This window comes from Syngnathus leptorhynchus, chromosome 13, assembly GCF_054491065.1.
Source record: "Syngnathus leptorhynchus isolate UIUO chromosome 13, UIUO_Slep, whole genome shotgun sequence".
Classification (NCBI taxonomy): domain Eukaryota; kingdom Metazoa; phylum Chordata; class Actinopteri; order Syngnathiformes; family Syngnathidae; genus Syngnathus; species Syngnathus leptorhynchus.
In genome coordinates, this window is record NC_141207.1 from 5,257,766 (window position 1) to 5,276,062 (window position 18,297).

Consider the following 18,297-nt stretch of genomic DNA (forward strand, 5'->3'; position numbering starts at 1 on the left):
TTAAATCCACTGAGATGACTCCAACAAATCCAGGAACAAGCAAACTGAAACTTCTGCAAAAGCAAGATGGAGATAATGAACCGGATGCTTCATTCATGCAACCCCTATGGACACCAACACTTTTACCCAATCAGGATTTAACTCAAGCTCATTTTCCTTCAGCTGCACTTGAGGAGGACACATTACTTTTGGGAAATGTTGAAACTACTATTTCAAGTCCTCACGTTCAGTCTGAGCAGCCTACAGTTTCAGGTCCGGCTTCAGAATGGACAAGTTCAGAGAGCTATACGCAAGTGAGAGACACCACTGAGAACTTTTGGAATGTGGCTACCAGCAGCCATTTATCAACCCAACCTGGAGAATCAGCACCTACAACAGAGGAACCGCAAGTCTCCACTGTTTTGGTCTTCAGAGCAGAAGGAGAAATATCTTCTGAGAGAAAAACGGAGGAGCATTTTCATGTACAAGTGCCAAATCTAAATGAGTCTACTCAGACTCCCAGAAAAGAAGCAGGAAGTAGAAGCAAGCTGGAAACAGAACAAAGATCCAAAGAGCTTCCTGGAACTGACAGCAATGAAAATGATGAAGACTTGGGAGTGGAGAAGCAGGAGGAAGAGGGCCCAAATAACCTTCAACTCCCTGAGGAACATGAGCCACAATCAACTGGCAATTTTACTACGTTTGGTCCTGCAGAATCCTTCCAATTAGAGCGTGTATTACCACGGAATACTCCTACAACAATTAGCAATCGTCCTCAACACGTAAGACCAGGGACTCAAGGTCAAATGGTGATTAAATATTTTTTATCCTTTGATTTTAATTCTGAATATTCCGGAGAGACAGAGAGTGATAGTATATGGCTCCCTCTTATGGCTAAATATGGTATTTAACCTTAGTATAAAAACAATATAAAATCAGTACAAATAATACAGTATAATACAATAATGTACACTTTTTAATGTACATAAAAACTAATAGTAATGACTGTATATTTTGCATGTATGTTATGTTTATGTATTTCATATAAAATTAATAATAATAATAATAATAATAACACAGATAATGTTAATATGTTTTATCGCAATTACAAATAATAATTATCACTCATCTATTAACTCTAATGTTTTCCTCCGCAGGGCCTGCCTGGTCCACCAGGTCTGACAGGACTTCCAGGTCCAAAAGGAGACAAAGTATGTGAAGGGTTAGATCATCAGTCAATATATGTATGTGCCCTACTGCCATTTTATTGACTGGAGACCATGAAATACTTTACACTTAACACAGTATAGATGTTATGGAAATTAAAAAAGTAGATTTTCAATATCAATAATGTTTTTTTTTTCCCTCTTAGGGTAATCTAGGCATGATGGGAAGAACTGGACAGACTGGAGTTATGGGGCCCATTGGTCCACCTGGCATGTCCACTATTGTTCTAGTTGAGACATCTGAGGAGGAGTGGGAGGTATTAAAACTGTCTTTGTTGAGTTTGCTCTGGATGACCTACTTATTTTAATCCCGACTGGAAGAATAACAGTTCTTTTTGTCTCATTTCCTCATAGTTCCCTGAAAAAAATCTACATTCAGATGATTTCTTCATGCTCATGATTTGAGAAACTAAAACAAGATGTTAATAATAATATGTTTATTTTAATTATATATGGGTTTTTTTGTTTTTAAACGTCAGAAACTCAAGGGGCCTCCAGGACCTCCTGGACCTCGTGGAAATGTGGGACCAATTGTAAGTGGCCATATAAGAAGTAGGTTTTCTTATATAGTCATATTATTATTATTATTATTATTATTTAGTTTGTCAGTCAGTTGGGAGTTTTGGTTTTAATAGTTGTATCTATCTACTCATCCACAAAAACGCGTATTATCATTAAGGTAACAGACATTCCTAAGAGAAAGTTGTGTTGTTTTAAACACGGTCTAATTCACTTCTGTTTTTTTCAATGCCAGTAAACTAAATAGTCATAGAACAGAGCTACCAAAATTCAAAATGTACCTAATTTTGTCTCCAAGGGGTTGCCTGGAAATCTCGGGAAGCAAGGCCGGAAAGGAATTTGCGGGAAAATTGTAGGTACCGCTTTAACTTAGATCAAAATAATCTTTTCAATTGACAACCTCTGTTATATTTTATACGTTGTACCATAGGGTGTACCTGGGCCACAAGGTATGCCAGGGCCACAAGGCCGACCAGGCAATGATGGGACTCCTGGGGAGAATGCAGAGCCAGGACCCCCGGGCTTGCCTGGAGAACAGGTACCTCTCCTGAACTATTAAATGAGATTATTGTTGTGAAAATGGTCAAGTCAGTGTTATTTCTCAAGTTGAATTTGAGATTTTTCTTTTAAATGTTTTTCATGCTTGGTACTTTAGGGACCACAAGGCTACAATGGAGATAAAGGCAACAAAGGGGAGCCGGGTGAGTGGGTAAGAATATCTAGAACTTCCAGTGTTCAACGAGTCCTTACAATAAGGGGGAACATCTTGATTAACCTGAGATCTGCATATGATGATGATACATCAGTGTTTCGCTGACTAACGATGTGCTTTCATGGCCTTCAGGGTTATGAGGGGAAGCCTGGACCACCAGGCAAGAGAGGAAGAAAAGGAGACAAGGTTGAAGAATTATATCCACTACACACTTTTTTTTTTTTTGCAGTGATTTGATTCATTTTTATAATCTTAAAATTTTTGTAAACAGGGGAATAAAGGTGTCAGAGGCGTCATTGGGATTCCTGGTTACTTGGTAAGACAATATTACTAGTCCTAAAATTTAAATAATCGTTTATTTATTTCATTTAAATAATGATAATTAATTTTGTTTGAAGGGAATAGCAGGAGCCAGGGGTCCTACAGGTTTCCCCGGAAGATCAGGACCACGGGTTAGTGCTGCTCGATGAACAAATTAACTTTTGGAATTTTTTACTTTATGTATAAGAAGATAAATGACCAATTATTGTGTTGAGTGTTTTTATTTACTCTTTTGTTACTTTCATTCAATGTTTTGTTTAGTGTGAAATGATTTTTTTTTCTTTTCTCAAAAGTATGATAACAGTTATATATATTTACTCGAAATGAACTTTTTATTTGATATGCTGTTGAATGTTTTCAGGGGCCAACTGGTGCGACAGGTTTTAGCGGACCACCAGGCCCACATGTATGTATGTAATTGGTCATGATTTATTTTGGTTGGACTTACAAGGATTCCACTTTATGTGCTAACAACTATTAGCTTATGTGACTTCTTAGGGCAAAATGGGGCCAAGAGGACGAAAAGGCGTCCCTGGAGTAAAGGGACCTCCTGTAAGTTAACTACCAGAACCTTTAATATTAATCATAATCATAAATGATCAATATGATAATCCTAAATTGACTGTTGTCAGGGTCAACAAGGCGACATCGGTCTTAGAGGAGCGGTTGGACCTCAGGTGATGAACCACAATTATTTTAATAAATTATCAATAAATGATGACAAGAAATGATAGCAACCTACAACTCAATATTTTGTTTTTAGGGAGAGCCTGGTCCTGTTGGAATCGTTGGTTTTCCGGGAATACGCGGTCCTCAGGTAAAATTAAGTTGTAGAAACGTATTCAGTATACTGATTTGGATTTACGGCAGAAGTCCAATTTGGAAGCAATCTTTGTGACATTGCTATTTTGAAAAATAGACCATCTATGTGATGCATCATGATTTTGAGTACAGTATTTGTTTCGCAATTGTAACCTTTTTTTTTTTTTCAAGGGCAACCCGGGACCTGTTGGACCCCCGGGTCCAAAGGGAGATACGGTGAGTATAGCAACCCTAAAAATGACAATTAATTTCCAGCTGCCATCTACAATACGATGCCTTCATTAGGGTGGTCCAGGAGATGAAGGAGACATAGGGGAACCTGGACCCGAAGGTCTATATGTAAGATAACAAGACAGATTCATAAACATTCAACTGTTTATGTTGAGATCCTTCAATGTGTTTTCTTATTTATTTCAGGGAGCCAATGGGAATCCAGGATTGCCTGGACCCTCAGGTGATCCCGTAAGATTATTTAAAGCAGTTTCACTATCGGCTAGAATGTTTACAATCATGTTCATGTTCAATTATAATGTTTATGTGTTTTGCTTTTTTTTTTTTTTGGTCTCGTGTGTTGGGAAATACCGCAGGGGGTGAAAGCTTTGCGCGGTCAAAGAGGTTCTCCAGGATTTAAGGGAGACATAGTAGGTTTTTATTTCTATTTTTTTTTGTAGAATCTTGATAAAGTTTGAACCTTGTTCATTTTTTGCGCAGGGGCTCCCAGGGCCTCCAGGTAAGCCAGGATATAAGGGCCGTCGGGGCCCGATGGGACTCGAGGGACTTGCAGGGCCAACGGGACCAGTAGGACTTGCTGGACCCGACGTGGGTATAAATTGACAGATTAAAGCTTGCATGCTTGAGTTAATAACTCTAAAAACAACCAGGTTTTACCTCCAGGGAATGGACGGCATCATGGGAGAGCAAGGCAAACAAGGCAAAGATGGATTAAAGGTCTGTTGAAGGAAATTCAACAGCTCATGACTTCATGGACATGATTTGCATGGCTGATAGTATTATTCACTGCTGGCCCTGTTCAAATCGGGCTTTGACGTCAATATGCGTCAATGGCGGTGAATGACTTGAAATAATGTGTGTGTTTGTAGGGAGATAGGGGGCCTACAGGCATTCAAGGAAGTCCTGGAACCCGAGGAGACAAGGTTGGACAATGAACTGAAATCTTAAACATGTTCTTATGAAAACAAAAAAAAATTAATACCTCACTTTTGTTGACCCCATCGTTTCTTATACTTTGTATTTTGATAATATCTGCTCACAAAAACATATATGGACGTTGTAAAATCATGTCAATGTCTCACAAAGGGTCGAGAGGGTCGCGCTGGATTTTCCGGAATGCCTGGTCCTTTTGTGAGTACAATAGTGACGCTGCAGAAAATTATTTTTCATAACCCATTCCTTTATTGTCAAATATAAATTGTTATCAGTTCTGTTTGCTTCCTGCAGGGACAGATGGGAAAAAGTGGAGAGCGAGGGCACGACGGAGAACCTGGTATAAAGGTTCTTATGTGTATAAACTTCTTATTCTGATCCATTTTGACACACTTAAAACATATTTTGTAATAATTTAATGAATCAAACAAAAGGAAACGTGGATGCTAAGTTTAAGACCTTAAATTGGTCATTGGTGTGAATCTGAATTGTTCTTTGTCTATTTGTGCTAGCTAACATCTCTGTACTAATAATGTTTACATTTTTATATGACACACACCCAAATCACCAATATAATATGGCATAAATGCTGATCATGTTTTTGTTGTTGTTGTTGTTGTTGTTATTTATGCACATATGTAACCTTTTTGTACAGGGAAGGCCAGGTGTCCCAGCCACAAGTGGACCAAAAGGCTTTAAGGTAAATTTCGTCAACGATTAAAAAAAAAATTGTTTCTGATTAGATTGAAGTCTTCTCATCAAGTTCTTCCTCTTAAGTAAATGACCTGTTTCCTATTTTAGGGTTTACGGGGTTATTCGGGAACTGGAGGACAAGATGGAATCGATGGAGCCATGGTGAGACCAGTTGCAGATTTTTTTTCTGCAGATTTTTTTTTTTTATTATGATTTGTATTTTATTTTTTTGATCTACCCAATGAAGCAACAATATTAGCAACAATATTTCCATTAGGGACCTGTTGGTGCAAATGGAATAACTGGAGACACTGGAGCTCCAGGTCCAAAAGTGAGTTTAGTCTTCTGAAATGAACACATATAATGAATATTGGAGTGAAAATAGTGTTAATCCATGCTAACAGGGATTTTCTGGGAAGACGGGAGCAAGCGGCCAGCAGGGACCTGTCGGGGCGAGTGTGAGTGTTACGCAATAAAATCTCATTTTCACTTTTAAATCGCGATTATTTAAGCATGTGATGCTTGTTTATTTCCAGGGAGAAGCTGGAAGTATAGGAATGAGTGGAATACCTGGAAAAATGGGAAAGAGTGTGAGAAATTTACGATGTAGATTGCAAATTGGTTTTGGAGGGGAGATAATGTAATGTTCAATCCAAAATATTGTTCTAGGGGGCAAAAGGAAAACATGGATCTAAGGGACGAGTAGGGATGGAAGGAGACAAGGTAACGCTTTAGTTCCTTCGATTTTTATCACCAGTGAGTTTTGATATATTTAATGTTAATGCCTTTTTATTTGCTTGTTGCAAAGGGCAAGAGAGGTGAAAAGGGGCCAAGAGGCAAACCAGGTCCCTCAGTAAGCATTTATATGCTTTTATTTTGAAATATATTACCAGTGCAATTTGTCAATTTTCCTTCTTTTTTTTTCCAACGTAAATCCTTATCTTTGCTGCATCTTTACCAACATTACATCCAACTTTTCTTCAGGGCAAGATGGGGATGGCTGGACCACGAGGACACACAGGACCTCCAGTATGAGCATTACAATGAATTATTCATCTCATATTACTGCCTCGTGCATTTTATTTAACTACACGGCATTAGAGAAATAATTATGAATGAAGTCTTGAGTGATGAAAAATCCATTCGAGCCACTGAGAATTACGTAGAGTGATTTAAAATGTTATGGTTGACCCTGAATGACTGTGACTATGATTGGGATTTCAAAAATAAAATGTCATTTCCACTTCTATATAGAAAATCATATTCTGTGTAACACTAATAATAACAATCATAAATCTCTCATCGTAGGGCACCCAGGGCAACATTGGACCATGGGGCGAGGTTGGACCGCGAGGTCATCCAGGTGAACAGGGGTCACGAGGAGCTGTTGGCCCCATTGGGATCATAGGTTATCCTGTAAGTCTGTTATACCCATTTTATTAAAATTGCATGAAACATTCGAAAAGAAAAAAACAAAAAAACAATAATGCTCTATTCTTTTATGTTTAGGGTAAAGACGGACCTCAAGGATCAATTGGCCCACCTGGACTCAAAGGTGCAAAGGTGATAAATTTCTGGTTATATATTTATGATTACAGTAAATGTTTATTGGGGTTAACTGTGCTAGTTTTATTTCTTTAGGGCCCTAAAGGACTTGTTGGGGAGGAGGGACCTGCAGGTCTCGATGGTGAGGAGGTAGATAGATTAAGACTGTGTTGTTTTCAATTGTGACGATAATTAGCCCACTTAGGTTACTAAATTTGTGGATTTCCAATCCATGAGATTTACATGACAGTATAAGGTTTGAGAGATAAACAAAGTCATCTTCACTCTGAACCTTCCTCTTAGGGTCCACCTGGGCGTAGAGGGACTGATGGATCACCTGGACAAAATGGAACATCTGTGAGTTGATCTAAACAGATGTGTGAAGATAAATATTTATAAATATGCTGATGACATTTATTTTAGGGTGATAAAGGAAGCCAAGGCCAACCTGGTCAGCGAGGTCCAAAGGGAACTGCTGGTGACCAAGGTGTTAGAGGTCCCCAAGGAGTAAACGGTCGTCCAGGAAAGCAGGTTATTAAAATGTTAACACCAACCGCTGTCCCAAGGGGCAGTGCCCCATCTGCCCCTAATGCAGCGTCGTAACTGGTTCTGGCTTTTGTCTGCCATCTCACAGGGACATACTGGAGCACAGGGGGACAGAGGCAACCCGGGTCCGCTTGGACTTAAGGTTTGCACAGTTTGAATTTTTGGTTGAGACTATGATGTTTATATTTGTGGGGGGGTTTTTTCAGGGTTCGCCAGGCCAAAGAGGTCTCCAAGGCATGCCAGGACAGTTTGGAAAAGGGGGAGACACTGGAAAACCTGGAGGCAAAGGGCAGAAGGGTCTTCAAGGACACACAGTTAGTATGGTGGTGTTATTTCCTATTCCGTTTTACAATACTTTGTTTTTGTTAAAACAAGGAGCGAAATTGGCCAAAATTAGGATTACTGCAGGTGTACAAAATGTTTTTGTCAATTTAACATTCGGGCATTAAAACTCACGTAATAAATGACCTTGTTTACGTTTTTTACTGTACATCATTCTCTCATTTCAGGGCTCCCCTGGCCGCATCGGACCCCCAGGCCGAATCGGTCCATCGACAACAGTAAATTTTAATTTGTTTGAATGGCCAGAATTGAACAGTTGGCGATTAATTGATTATTCATATTTTAGACCTTTTTTTTTTTATTATTGTTTGTTAGGGTTTTTCAGGCAAGAGGGGCCCTGATGGCAAACCTGGGAATACTGGACCAAAGGTGAAATGCAAAGATTTGTTCCAATATACAAAATACTGTGAGTATGATCAACTGACTCCATCTGTTTTATGCTTATCAGGGCGTTAATGGAAAAAAGGGTGAGCTTGGTCCTTCGGGTGTTAAAGGAAAAATGGTGAGGTTTCATTATATGACACACAACACTCTGGACAAGAATACTTTATTTATTTTTGTAAATAACCTTACACAGGGAATGAAGGGTGAAAAGGGAGCAAAAGGAGAGGCAGGAACTCAAGGAACAATGGTGAGATATTTGACGTATCAAAAGATTCCTGTTTGGGTTGTTCACTTAATAAATCCCGAACTATAAATTAATAATCATACTATACTTACATATAAAGAGCACAAGTATTTGTTTTTCAGGGTAAACTGGGAAGGATTGGCTTTGTTGGCCCTTCTGGTTCGAAAGGTCGGCCTGGACCTGATGGTCCTCCCGGTCTTCCTGGACGTAAAGGAATTCATGGGGCAACTGTAAGAAAAATGACAAATGCTATTGTTACTATTTAAATGTGCCTTAATGTAGATGTTGTCTTAATAAATCCCTTTATATCTTTATAAAGGGATTGGAAGGTCAACTTGGTAGAAAGGGGAACAAAGGAGCGCCGGGAAAAACTGTGAGTCAGACAGCATACTAATCAAGAAATAAATTAATAATAATAATAATAATAATAGATTAAGAAATTGTAAAAAAAAAATCCTGTAATATATTTTCGCTGTACAAAATTTATTGTAAGCTAACAATTCTAACTTCTATTCGAAAATGTCATCTAATGAAGTGTTTTTATTAGGGAGCTGAAGGCCCACCAGGCAAGCGAGGACCTAAGGGGGAACGTGGCATAGCTGCAAGTATCCTCATTGATACATTACAATGCACATAAACATTTTGTGCAAATCAATAAATTTGCGCTCTTGCTGAGTGGTGACTCTTATATTTAGGGTTTGGATGGTTTGGATGGATTACATGGGCTTCAGGGTACTGAAGGCTATCCGGTAAGAAAAATATCTCAAATGTAATGTTCAGTTATTTTTACAAAAACGGAATCTATCTCCAAAGGGAAATGTTGGCCGCACAGGAGATCCTGGATCCCCGGGCAGGCCTGGTAAACAGGTAAGATATAGTTTTGACCTTTTTTGAGTGGCAGGGCTTACAGTGTTTTTGTGAAAAATATAAATTGCATTTTTAATATCTTAGGGGTCACCCGGACCACCTGGTCCTCGAGGAAACACCGGAAAACCGGGCATTAAGGTAATTATAGACAACAGTGGAGTTTTGAGACAATTAGTCTCGTTCATTGTTAGGAATCACGCAAATTACTTCAAACATAATAAAATTAGGTTTGGCAGACACAGCAGCTTTGATCAACAAAATAGCTATCCCCCTATTATGTATCGTATATTGTATAATTGACTCTTTTAGGGCCAAACTGGACCTGGAGGAGAGACAGGACCTCCTGGACCAATTGGGCCGAAGGTAACAGGAGTTATTTTAAATTGTAATTTTGATGTTAATCCTACAAAAACTTTTTTTTTTTTATTCAGGGTATCCCCGGACTGACAGGAGAGAAGGGTGATAAAGGAATAAGAGGTCCCAAGGTAGATTTGTGTTCTCGAAAAGAGCACTGTTTAGCCATTTTTATCCATTTTATGCTCACTTACAGGGTCACCAGGGTGAAAAGGGGTTGCAAGGTCCAGTTGGTCCAGCAGGGATAAAGGTGGTCCAAATATATTGACATGAAATAGCATCATGATGTTGACCTGATGTGTCATCATTTTAGGGGAATTCTGGTCTGCAAGGTGTAAAAGGTGTAACAGGACACAAAGGAAAGCAGGTACGTTTTTATTCAATTTCATGTTAGTTTTCTTTCAAATGGCTCATGAGCCAGTTGATTTTCGTAGGGGGATACCGGACCTCGTGGCTCACCTGGACAAAAAGGCCCGCCTGGATACGCTGTAGGTTTTGGTGGTATTTTTTTTCTCTTGGAAATAGCAATTTGAAATATACAATAGGTGTTTATCGATGTTATGCTTTTCTACAGGGCCAGACTGGAACGAAGGTGAGGGATTTTTATGTTTTACAATTTAATTATGTTTTTAGTTGAAGGTCAAAGGCAACACTCTATTTTTGTTTTGGACTTTGTTTGGCTAATCCAACATGAGTATTTATGCTAATATAAATGAGCAGTTGGTTCAAAAAGCCCTTCTTTCACTTGATTTAGTCTTATTCAATTTATTTCATTTTCTCAATAGTTTAACCTGTGCTTAATGATTATAACTGTCTTTTGGCCCTTTCCAGGGAATGAAAGGTATCCAAGGTAGCAGCGGAACTAAGGGAGTTAAGGGCAAACAAGGACCCCAAGTAAGATACAACGATTTATATACGACGAGTTGTAAATGATACGTTTCAATTTTAGGGCTTTTACTGACATTCCTTCCTCAGGGAAAAGCAGGTTTACCAGGAAAAAGCAGATCTTATTCAAAATCTGAGGGAAGACCAGTTGAAGCCTTGACAACATCCGGCAAAGATTCTGAGACTTCAACATTCCTGAAGATACGGAAAGGACAACCAAAAGTAGGTATAATTATTTTCCCCCTCATATTTAATTAAAATTTTTATACCTGGAGCAACCGCACCTATCATCTGTTTTGACTAAATAACGGATTCCTATGTAGGAGTCAAGTCTATCGAAGCCTGACGCGAAACTGTATCTCGATGAGGCAGATGATGAATCTTCAAAATGGCCCCAAGGCACAAAATACAACCCTGCCACCTCTTGCTATGAGCTTGGTCTCATACGGCCACATTTCAATGATGGTGAGAGTTCAAGAATACTTTTAATAATTCTGCATGGCTGCTTGTTGGACTGCTGGTAAACAGGCGGCCATTTTCTTTCAGGTTACTTTTACATGGACCCCAACCAAGGTTGTCCCTCTGATGCTTTGAGAGTGTTTTGTAATTTCACAGCGGGGGGGAGCACCTGTATCGACCCGTTGCAGTCGCGGGTAAGATCATGAATGAATTTATGTTATACTTCTTACATCTGAATGACTTCAATGTTTTGCTATGTAGCTAACATTCAGGTGGTATTTGGAAAAGCACCAATCAAGAAGAATTCAGTGGTTTAGCCAGCAACACGGTGGCGACAAGGTAAGGCTGACTTTTGTGGATTGTTAAATCAATTTGTATATTTATCACACTGCTAATATGAATTTTTCGAATGTTCCACTTAGTTTGACTACGTCGGCATGAATGTCGTTCAGCTGCGGTTTCTACGATTACACAGCCACACGTCTTTCCAGCGTCTGACACTCAGATGGACGTCCAATAACTCTACCATGGATGGCACAAGCGACTTTGTCCATTTACTGGGAGACTCCAGCCAAGACATACATTCAAACCACACCACAATATCCACACAAGAACTTGAGGTATGGATTACTTTTCCCGACAGCTCTCATTGATTAGTTGTTGATTTATTGGTTAATTTCGACACTTCTACTCTCACTCGAACAAATTCAAGTTTTGTGGTTTTTTCGTGTCGGCTTGCAGGTGGAGGTGGCTGTGAAGGTTTGGGGTAGCACGGAGCTACATCGAGGTGATATGGAGTTGCTACCTATCAGAGATCTGGGGATCGAGATGGCATCACATTGGGCAAACGAGTCTGAGATCAATGCTGACTTGGGGCCCATCTGCTTCTTGTGATGAATGATTGTGACTGTACACGTGTGTGTTGAATAAAACGCATGTAAATAGCGATAGTAGGGATGTATGGAGTCTTGAGAATGTATATTTGCGCTGCTTTATTATTTTGTTTATATTTATTGAAATAATAATAATTGATAGAAATGGATACATTGGCGGTCTTACATGTTGCATGTTCAGTAAATTCGTTTGCGTGTATGTATTTTTTCTACAGAATATCATAATGAAATGATTACTTGAAACACCAGAATAAAATCAAGTCACAACAAAATTATTTTATTTTATTATTGAAGCGTGACTTTTCAACATAAATAAAACTCAAGTCACAAATTGACAAAACTCCTTTGTGAAAGGTTATAAAACTAATATATCATACTTTTAATTTATGTTTGCCAGTATATTACAAGTGGCCAGAAGTACATGATGTTCAGATGATAGCATTTATCTACTGTTCTGTATAAAATATAATTTAGAAAAATATAGATGTACAAGCCTTCATTGACATGGGGTCACAAGCATTTACAATGAAAATGCGTAGTGGGATATGCTCATCATATAATTTGGCATTACCGACTACAAAAACCCTACTGGGGGAATAAAATTGCAAAAAAAAAAAAAATAACTAACATAGATGCTCATATTTTTCATAAGCGCGCCCGTGTGTCTTTATAGTCGCTACAAATGTAGCGGAAATGCACCGGTTCTTGATGACGTCAAAAGGAGGAGAGGCGTCCAGCCAATGAGCGTCGAGCAGGCCGGTCATCATCTCCTCACTGTTGTCGCAATGGAGCATGTGTGCAGTGTCGCTCAGTGTTCACTTTGATGTCATTCACAAAGGCTGCTCCAAAGTGGATGCTCCGTGGAGACGTTGGAGTGTCATTTTCTCGAGAGGTTCTCACGTGAGTATTTAATTCTTTTTTTGTTTTTTTTGTTTCAGTTTTTATTTGACTAATATCGAGTTCGAACCTGTTGGGCTACCATAGTTTGGCTAAGTTGACTAGCTCTCACTTGTGGTGCTACACACAACATAAGATAGGAAATATGTTTTTAAATGTTTGGGAAAGCTCAATGGCTTTTATATGTGCTAACTGTGAACTGCTAGCTGGCGGTACAGAGTCATGTGAAACTAATTCACTTGACTTAACTGAGGTCGTTTTGTGTGTCACTAAAAATCCTTCAAATTCTAGTCCATGGTGAGATGTCAGTCAAAAACTCAACTTTGTTTGTGTTGTTTTGCTTTTCAGGATGGAGAACGGAGATGGCAACAGTGTCCGGTTCCGCCACCGAAACATTGACCAAATGCCGACCTTCTGTGACCAGGATAGCCCAGGGAATGGCGAGTGTAGCCCGGGAGGGGAACACAATCAGTCCATTGGAGACAGTCATGTTAATAGCATTGGTAGGAATTGTTTAAACTGGAGGCAATCATTATTTAAATTTTGGTCAACTTGCAAATTTAGCAAGGGATCAAATGGTTCTTTTTCAGTCAGTTGTTAGACAGGGAATTTTAATTGTGTCAAATCTGTAAATGAACAAATTTTGTATTTCATTTTTGTATTGTGTATTTCACCACACTGCATATTCACACAATGTTTGTGTATGTGCGTGTCGATTTAAAATTTCAGGGAAATTTGAGGTGGAGCACATGATCAGCAAGAAGCTACAACTGAGAAAGAAAGCAGAGGTCAGAAGTTCAATCATTTGTTTTGGGGGGAAGTTCATCATGCTCATTCAAATGAGTTTCTCAGGAAACCACAGTGACGTCAAGTTTCCTTCAATGTGAATCATGCTTGTGTCCTTGTTGTGGAACTTCATGTCTTTCAACACATTTTATTTTTTACAGTTGATGAACACTCAATTTTAATTTATCTACATTCGTTAGGTTTCTACGTGTTTTTTCATAACCTGTTTAATTTGGGGGGGGGGGGGATTGTAACCAATAGCTTCTGTAAAATGTTTTATTTTTTTTGTAACAGTGCTACTTATTGTGATTTTTTTTTTTCACTCTTATCAGTACCTGAAGAAGGACTTAATGCGTGAGTTTGACAACCGTGTCAACGATTTCATGGATAGCCTTATCGAGGAGTCAGCTGGACTGGAGCCTGCACCCCTGCCTGCTGGTTTCTCACCCCCGGACAAGGACAGAAGTAGACTCGGGTATGTGGAAAAACCACAGCACATAAAAACTCACTGGTCACTTCATTAGGTGCACTAACTCATAATCTAAAGGAAGATTTAGGCCGATCCGAATGATCTGTTTCGATTGATTAAGAAGCTTTATGATATATGAATTATTGTGCCTTATAGCGTGACGTTAACTCTACTGCTTCTCGAAACATATTTTGGCCATTGCAGGAATTTCCGACCTCCCCATGGCCAGGGCAAAGTGTTTGTCAGCCGGAGGTCCCTCCTTGAGTAAGCGGAGAAATGTTCACCGCCTGACACTTGTGCTTCCCTATCAAGTGATTCCATCCCTCCTCCTTTTTTACAGCGAGCTTTTTGAGGTTAACCACATCCGGACCATCTACCACATGTTTATCGCCTTGCTCATTCTCTTCATCCTCAGTACAGTGGTGGTTGATTTCCTAGATGAAGGCAGGTAATATGCAAGAGTGGTTTGATCATTCACATAACAGTTAATGGATTTTTTTTTTTTACGTTTAGGATATTAACCTGTCTGCTTCATCTTTTCAGACTGGTGCTAGATTTTGACCTGATGGTCTACGCATTTGGACAGTTCCCACTGGTGGTGTATACGTGGATCTTTATGTTCCTTTCAGTTTTAGCCGTGCCCTATCCCCTGTTCAAGTTTTGGACACAGACCCAGTCCGGCTCTTCCCGTCACCATCGGCTTTACGGCTTTCTGTTTGGCTTCGTATTCCTTCTCTACCAGTTTTTTGGCCTTGGTTTTTTACCCACTTATGTAGTTGTGGTCAACAGTTTGCCCCCGGCATCGTGCTTCATCGTCATCCTGGAGCAGGTATTTTTTTTTGTGTGTTTTAATGGTAGTTGGAATAGAATTACAGAAATTGCTGTGTCCATTCCAAATCCCAGGTGAGACTCATGATGAAAGCTCACTCCTTTATAAGAGAGAATGTACCAAGAGTTCTGGCCTGGGCTGCAGATAAATCAAGTAAGTCCCCCCCTGACCCATGGGAATGACCTACTTTTTTTTTGCCACTTGCTGTCCACTGAAAGTGACATCACAGTTGCCAGTTCACAACCAATCACGGCTCACCTGTTTTCTGAGTTTGGGCACAAGCTGAGCTATGATTGGCTGTTCCCTGTGAGTAAGCGTGATGTCATTTTTAGTTGACAGCAAGTGGCAACATGGCCGCCCCTGAGACTGATAAAAGTCTCTTGTTAGTATATCTCGTCTTTTTTTTGCTAATGTCAAGTATTTAATTATGAGTTAATAGTCATTTAGAATCCCACATAAATGCTTTTAATTTTTAATTAAGTCTCTTGTGTCATGTGTAGGCCCAGGCCCAGTGGTCCCTCGTGTTTCTCAGTATCTCTACTTTTTGTTTGCACCTACCCTTATCTACAGAGATAAATATCCAAGGTATCAATTATTGACAATTATCAGCACAACTAAAGATGGAGCACCTGAATTAACTGTCATATTTTTAATGCAGGAGCCCAACAATTAGATGGGGCTATGTGGCAACAAAGTTACTTCAGGTATCAGTCCCACTTTGACCTCTCAAATAATATGTGACCAATTTAGCTTAGCACCTCAAATTTGTTTTTGTTTTTTTCCCCCCTCACAGGTACTTGGCTGTCTGTTTTATACGTACTATGTATTTGTGCGGCTCTGCATCCCTCAGTTCCGCTATATCAGTCTTCAGTTTTTTGACCTGAGGGCCATGGTCCTAGGAGTCTTTACCTCCATCCTGCCTGGTATGATCAGCCACTTGTTATTCAGTTTATGTTTTTCGATCCACATTTAGATTGTTCTTTTCTCTTTGTTGATTGTTTTTCAGGAGTGTTGGTTCTTTTCCTGGGATTTTTTGCTTTCCTCCACTGTTGGCTGAATGCTTTTGCAGAGATGCTTCGTTTTGGTGATAGGATGTTCTATAAGGTGTCTACACCTTCTGCTCACTCTTAAAATGAACTTTGTGGATGTGGTCAAAGTAATTCTTTTTCATTTCACCCCATAGGATTGGTGGAACTCAACATCTTTTGCCAACTATTACCGTACTTGGAATGTAGTCGTTCATGACTGGCTGTTTTACTACGTGTATCGGGACTTTCTTTGGGTGAGTGTGTCTGAACTATTTTTTTTTTTTTAACCATTCTTAGATAATCAATCTGGTCAATCTACAATTTTCCTCAAATTAATTTATGTAGACATAAATCATTCTCAAACATTTCAAATATATTTGAGGTTCAACCAAGTTAATCCAACTTGTCACTAATGTTGACTTGGCCCTTGTGATTCCAGATCTCCCAGAAGCGCTTCCGAACAGCGGCCATGCTGTTTGTGTTTACAGTATCGGCTGTCGTCCACGAGTACATCCTTGCAATCTGCTTCGGCTTCTTCTATCCAGTCCTCTTCTGTCTGTTTATGTGCTTTGGAAGTAAGACGTCAACAAACATTGAAGCTTCCTGTTTTCATCTGAAAGATCTTTAAAAAAAAAAAAAAAAGATGAATTCTCTTTACTTTCTGACAGTGATGTTTAACTTCATCCTCCATGACCAAAGGAAAGGTCCCATCTGGAATATAATCATGTGGACTTCCCTCTTCTTGGGCCACGGTGTGATCATCTGTTTGTACTCTCAGGAGTGGTATGCTCAGCGTTACTGCCCCCTGAACCAGGTATTAGCCGACTAGTCATGTTTGTTAAAAAAAAAAATGTTAACGTTATATTTTCGCTTCAGCCTTCTTTCCTAGAGTTGCTGCAGCCTCGGTCATGGACTTGTAAGAGAAGCGTGATGAGCAATTAACAGGCTGTGACCCGGACTCCGGCTCTGACGCACAATCACATTGGCCAGCCTTTCTGTTAATGTCCTTGCCATCTGCTGCTTTTCTTCGTTTATTGCACTACAATCACTACTGATTTATCCTAAGAATGTATGGAAGAGATTTAAGAAGCCAAAGCGTCTTTATTCCCAACTCAAACTGCTGATGCCTTAATTATATTTTCTGGAGGTGTGCATAGTATTTTACACATGAATTTTTCCACTCCTTGTGCCAATAAGAGAGGACCAATCATTGGTGTGGCAGCTGTCATTATGCACAAATCATCCACACATACAGTCATAGTTAATATTTAACAAAGCCAGCAATTGTATCCTGATCATAAAAGTCATTTCGTTTGGCAATCCACATTCCAAGACACTTTTTTGCATCACAAATAGTATAATATTTAAAAAAAGAAATTATCTAATATAATTTGTATCAATTATGTTTTCTATGTCATTTGTACTACTGGTTTGGCCAGATATTCTGTATCATTGAGATTTTTTGGGGACTTTATCCTGAATGTGATCATTGTCTAATAATATGCATTTATATCAGCAGTCTGTCAGGATGTTTAAGCACTTGAATAATATTACTCCTTTGTCAGTATTAAGGGCTAGAATTTGACAATTCTGTTGATACAATCATTCCTTGCACGTTTGATGTCGCTGATTGCATTTTTTTTTTTTTTTGTATTGTAATATTTTTACGCAGGATGTGTGACTGTAATAAGATGATCGACTAAGTGCAATGCGAGCCTTGCAGAGCATTATTTGTCCACAAGATGGCAGTATATTAAAGGTTTACCTTCGTATCATCTGGGGTGTTTATTCATGGAAACTATTGAATGTACTGTATATGTAACAAAATATTTATTTCACTAACTATTTTAGAACAGACAATATCCAGTCACCTTTTAGAGAGGCAAAATTATTACATTTAGACTTTTTTTTTATTACAGAAATGGCTTCCAAAGTGCCTCACATTGTTTCAGAATACACTAAATTACAAAGTATTCGCTCACTTGCCTTGACTCGCATGACATCTCATTCTTGATCCATAATGTTCGTCCTTGGTAGCTGTAACGATGCCAAGTTTTCTGGGAAGGCGTCTTTCAAGGTTTAAGCGTGTGTTTTTTGAATTTTTTTGGGGCATGCTTGCAAATGCGCATTTGTCAAGTCACACGCTGATACTGGATGAGAAAGACTGGCTTGGACATTTTTTTTCTAAAATGGGAGCTTCACTCAAGAGAAAATCATATTTATGTTATTTAAACTGTAAAACTTTCAACAAAAATATTGTTTGCTTTTTAACCATATTTGCCAAAGTATGTCTTGTAGAGCCTATCTATTTGATTTATGCATAGATATTGATC

General features: G+C 39.0%; 1 protein-coding gene across 1 annotated transcript; it reads left to right on the top strand.

Moving 5' to 3' along the window:
• Positions 1–12,685: 12,685 nt before the first annotated feature.
• On the top strand, positions 12,686–17,736 carry soat1 (sterol O-acyltransferase 1). Its single transcript, XM_085928905.1, has 16 exons — positions 12,686–12,855; positions 13,201–13,355; positions 13,582–13,640; positions 13,971–14,113; positions 14,312–14,371; positions 14,448–14,555; positions 14,651–14,936; positions 15,011–15,089; positions 15,437–15,521; positions 15,595–15,640; positions 15,730–15,859; positions 15,943–16,040; positions 16,120–16,218; positions 16,404–16,539; positions 16,633–16,778; positions 16,841–17,736. Exons 1-16 carry the CDS (start codon positions 12,779–12,781, stop codon positions 16,904–16,906), a joined length of 1,773 nt encoding a protein of 590 aa, XP_085785031.1. The 5' UTR covers positions 12,686–12,778; the 3' UTR covers positions 16,907–17,736.
• The last annotated feature ends 561 nt before the right edge of the window (positions 17,737–18,297 follow it).

Excerpts from the sequence above, each read along its gene's own strand:
- soat1 (XM_085928905.1), top strand. The coding sequence starts at position 12,779 with ATGTCATTCACAAAGGCTGCTCCAAAGTGGATGCTCCGTGGAGACGTT. Across the intron at positions 13,356-13,581 it reads CAGTCATGTTAATAGCATTG|GGAAATTTGAGGTGGAGCAC; the intron begins GTAGGAATTGTT and ends TTAAAATTTCAG. Across the intron at positions 16,219-16,403 it reads TGTATCGGGACTTTCTTTGG|ATCTCCCAGAAGCGCTTCCG; the intron begins GTGAGTGTGTCT and ends TTGTGATTCCAG.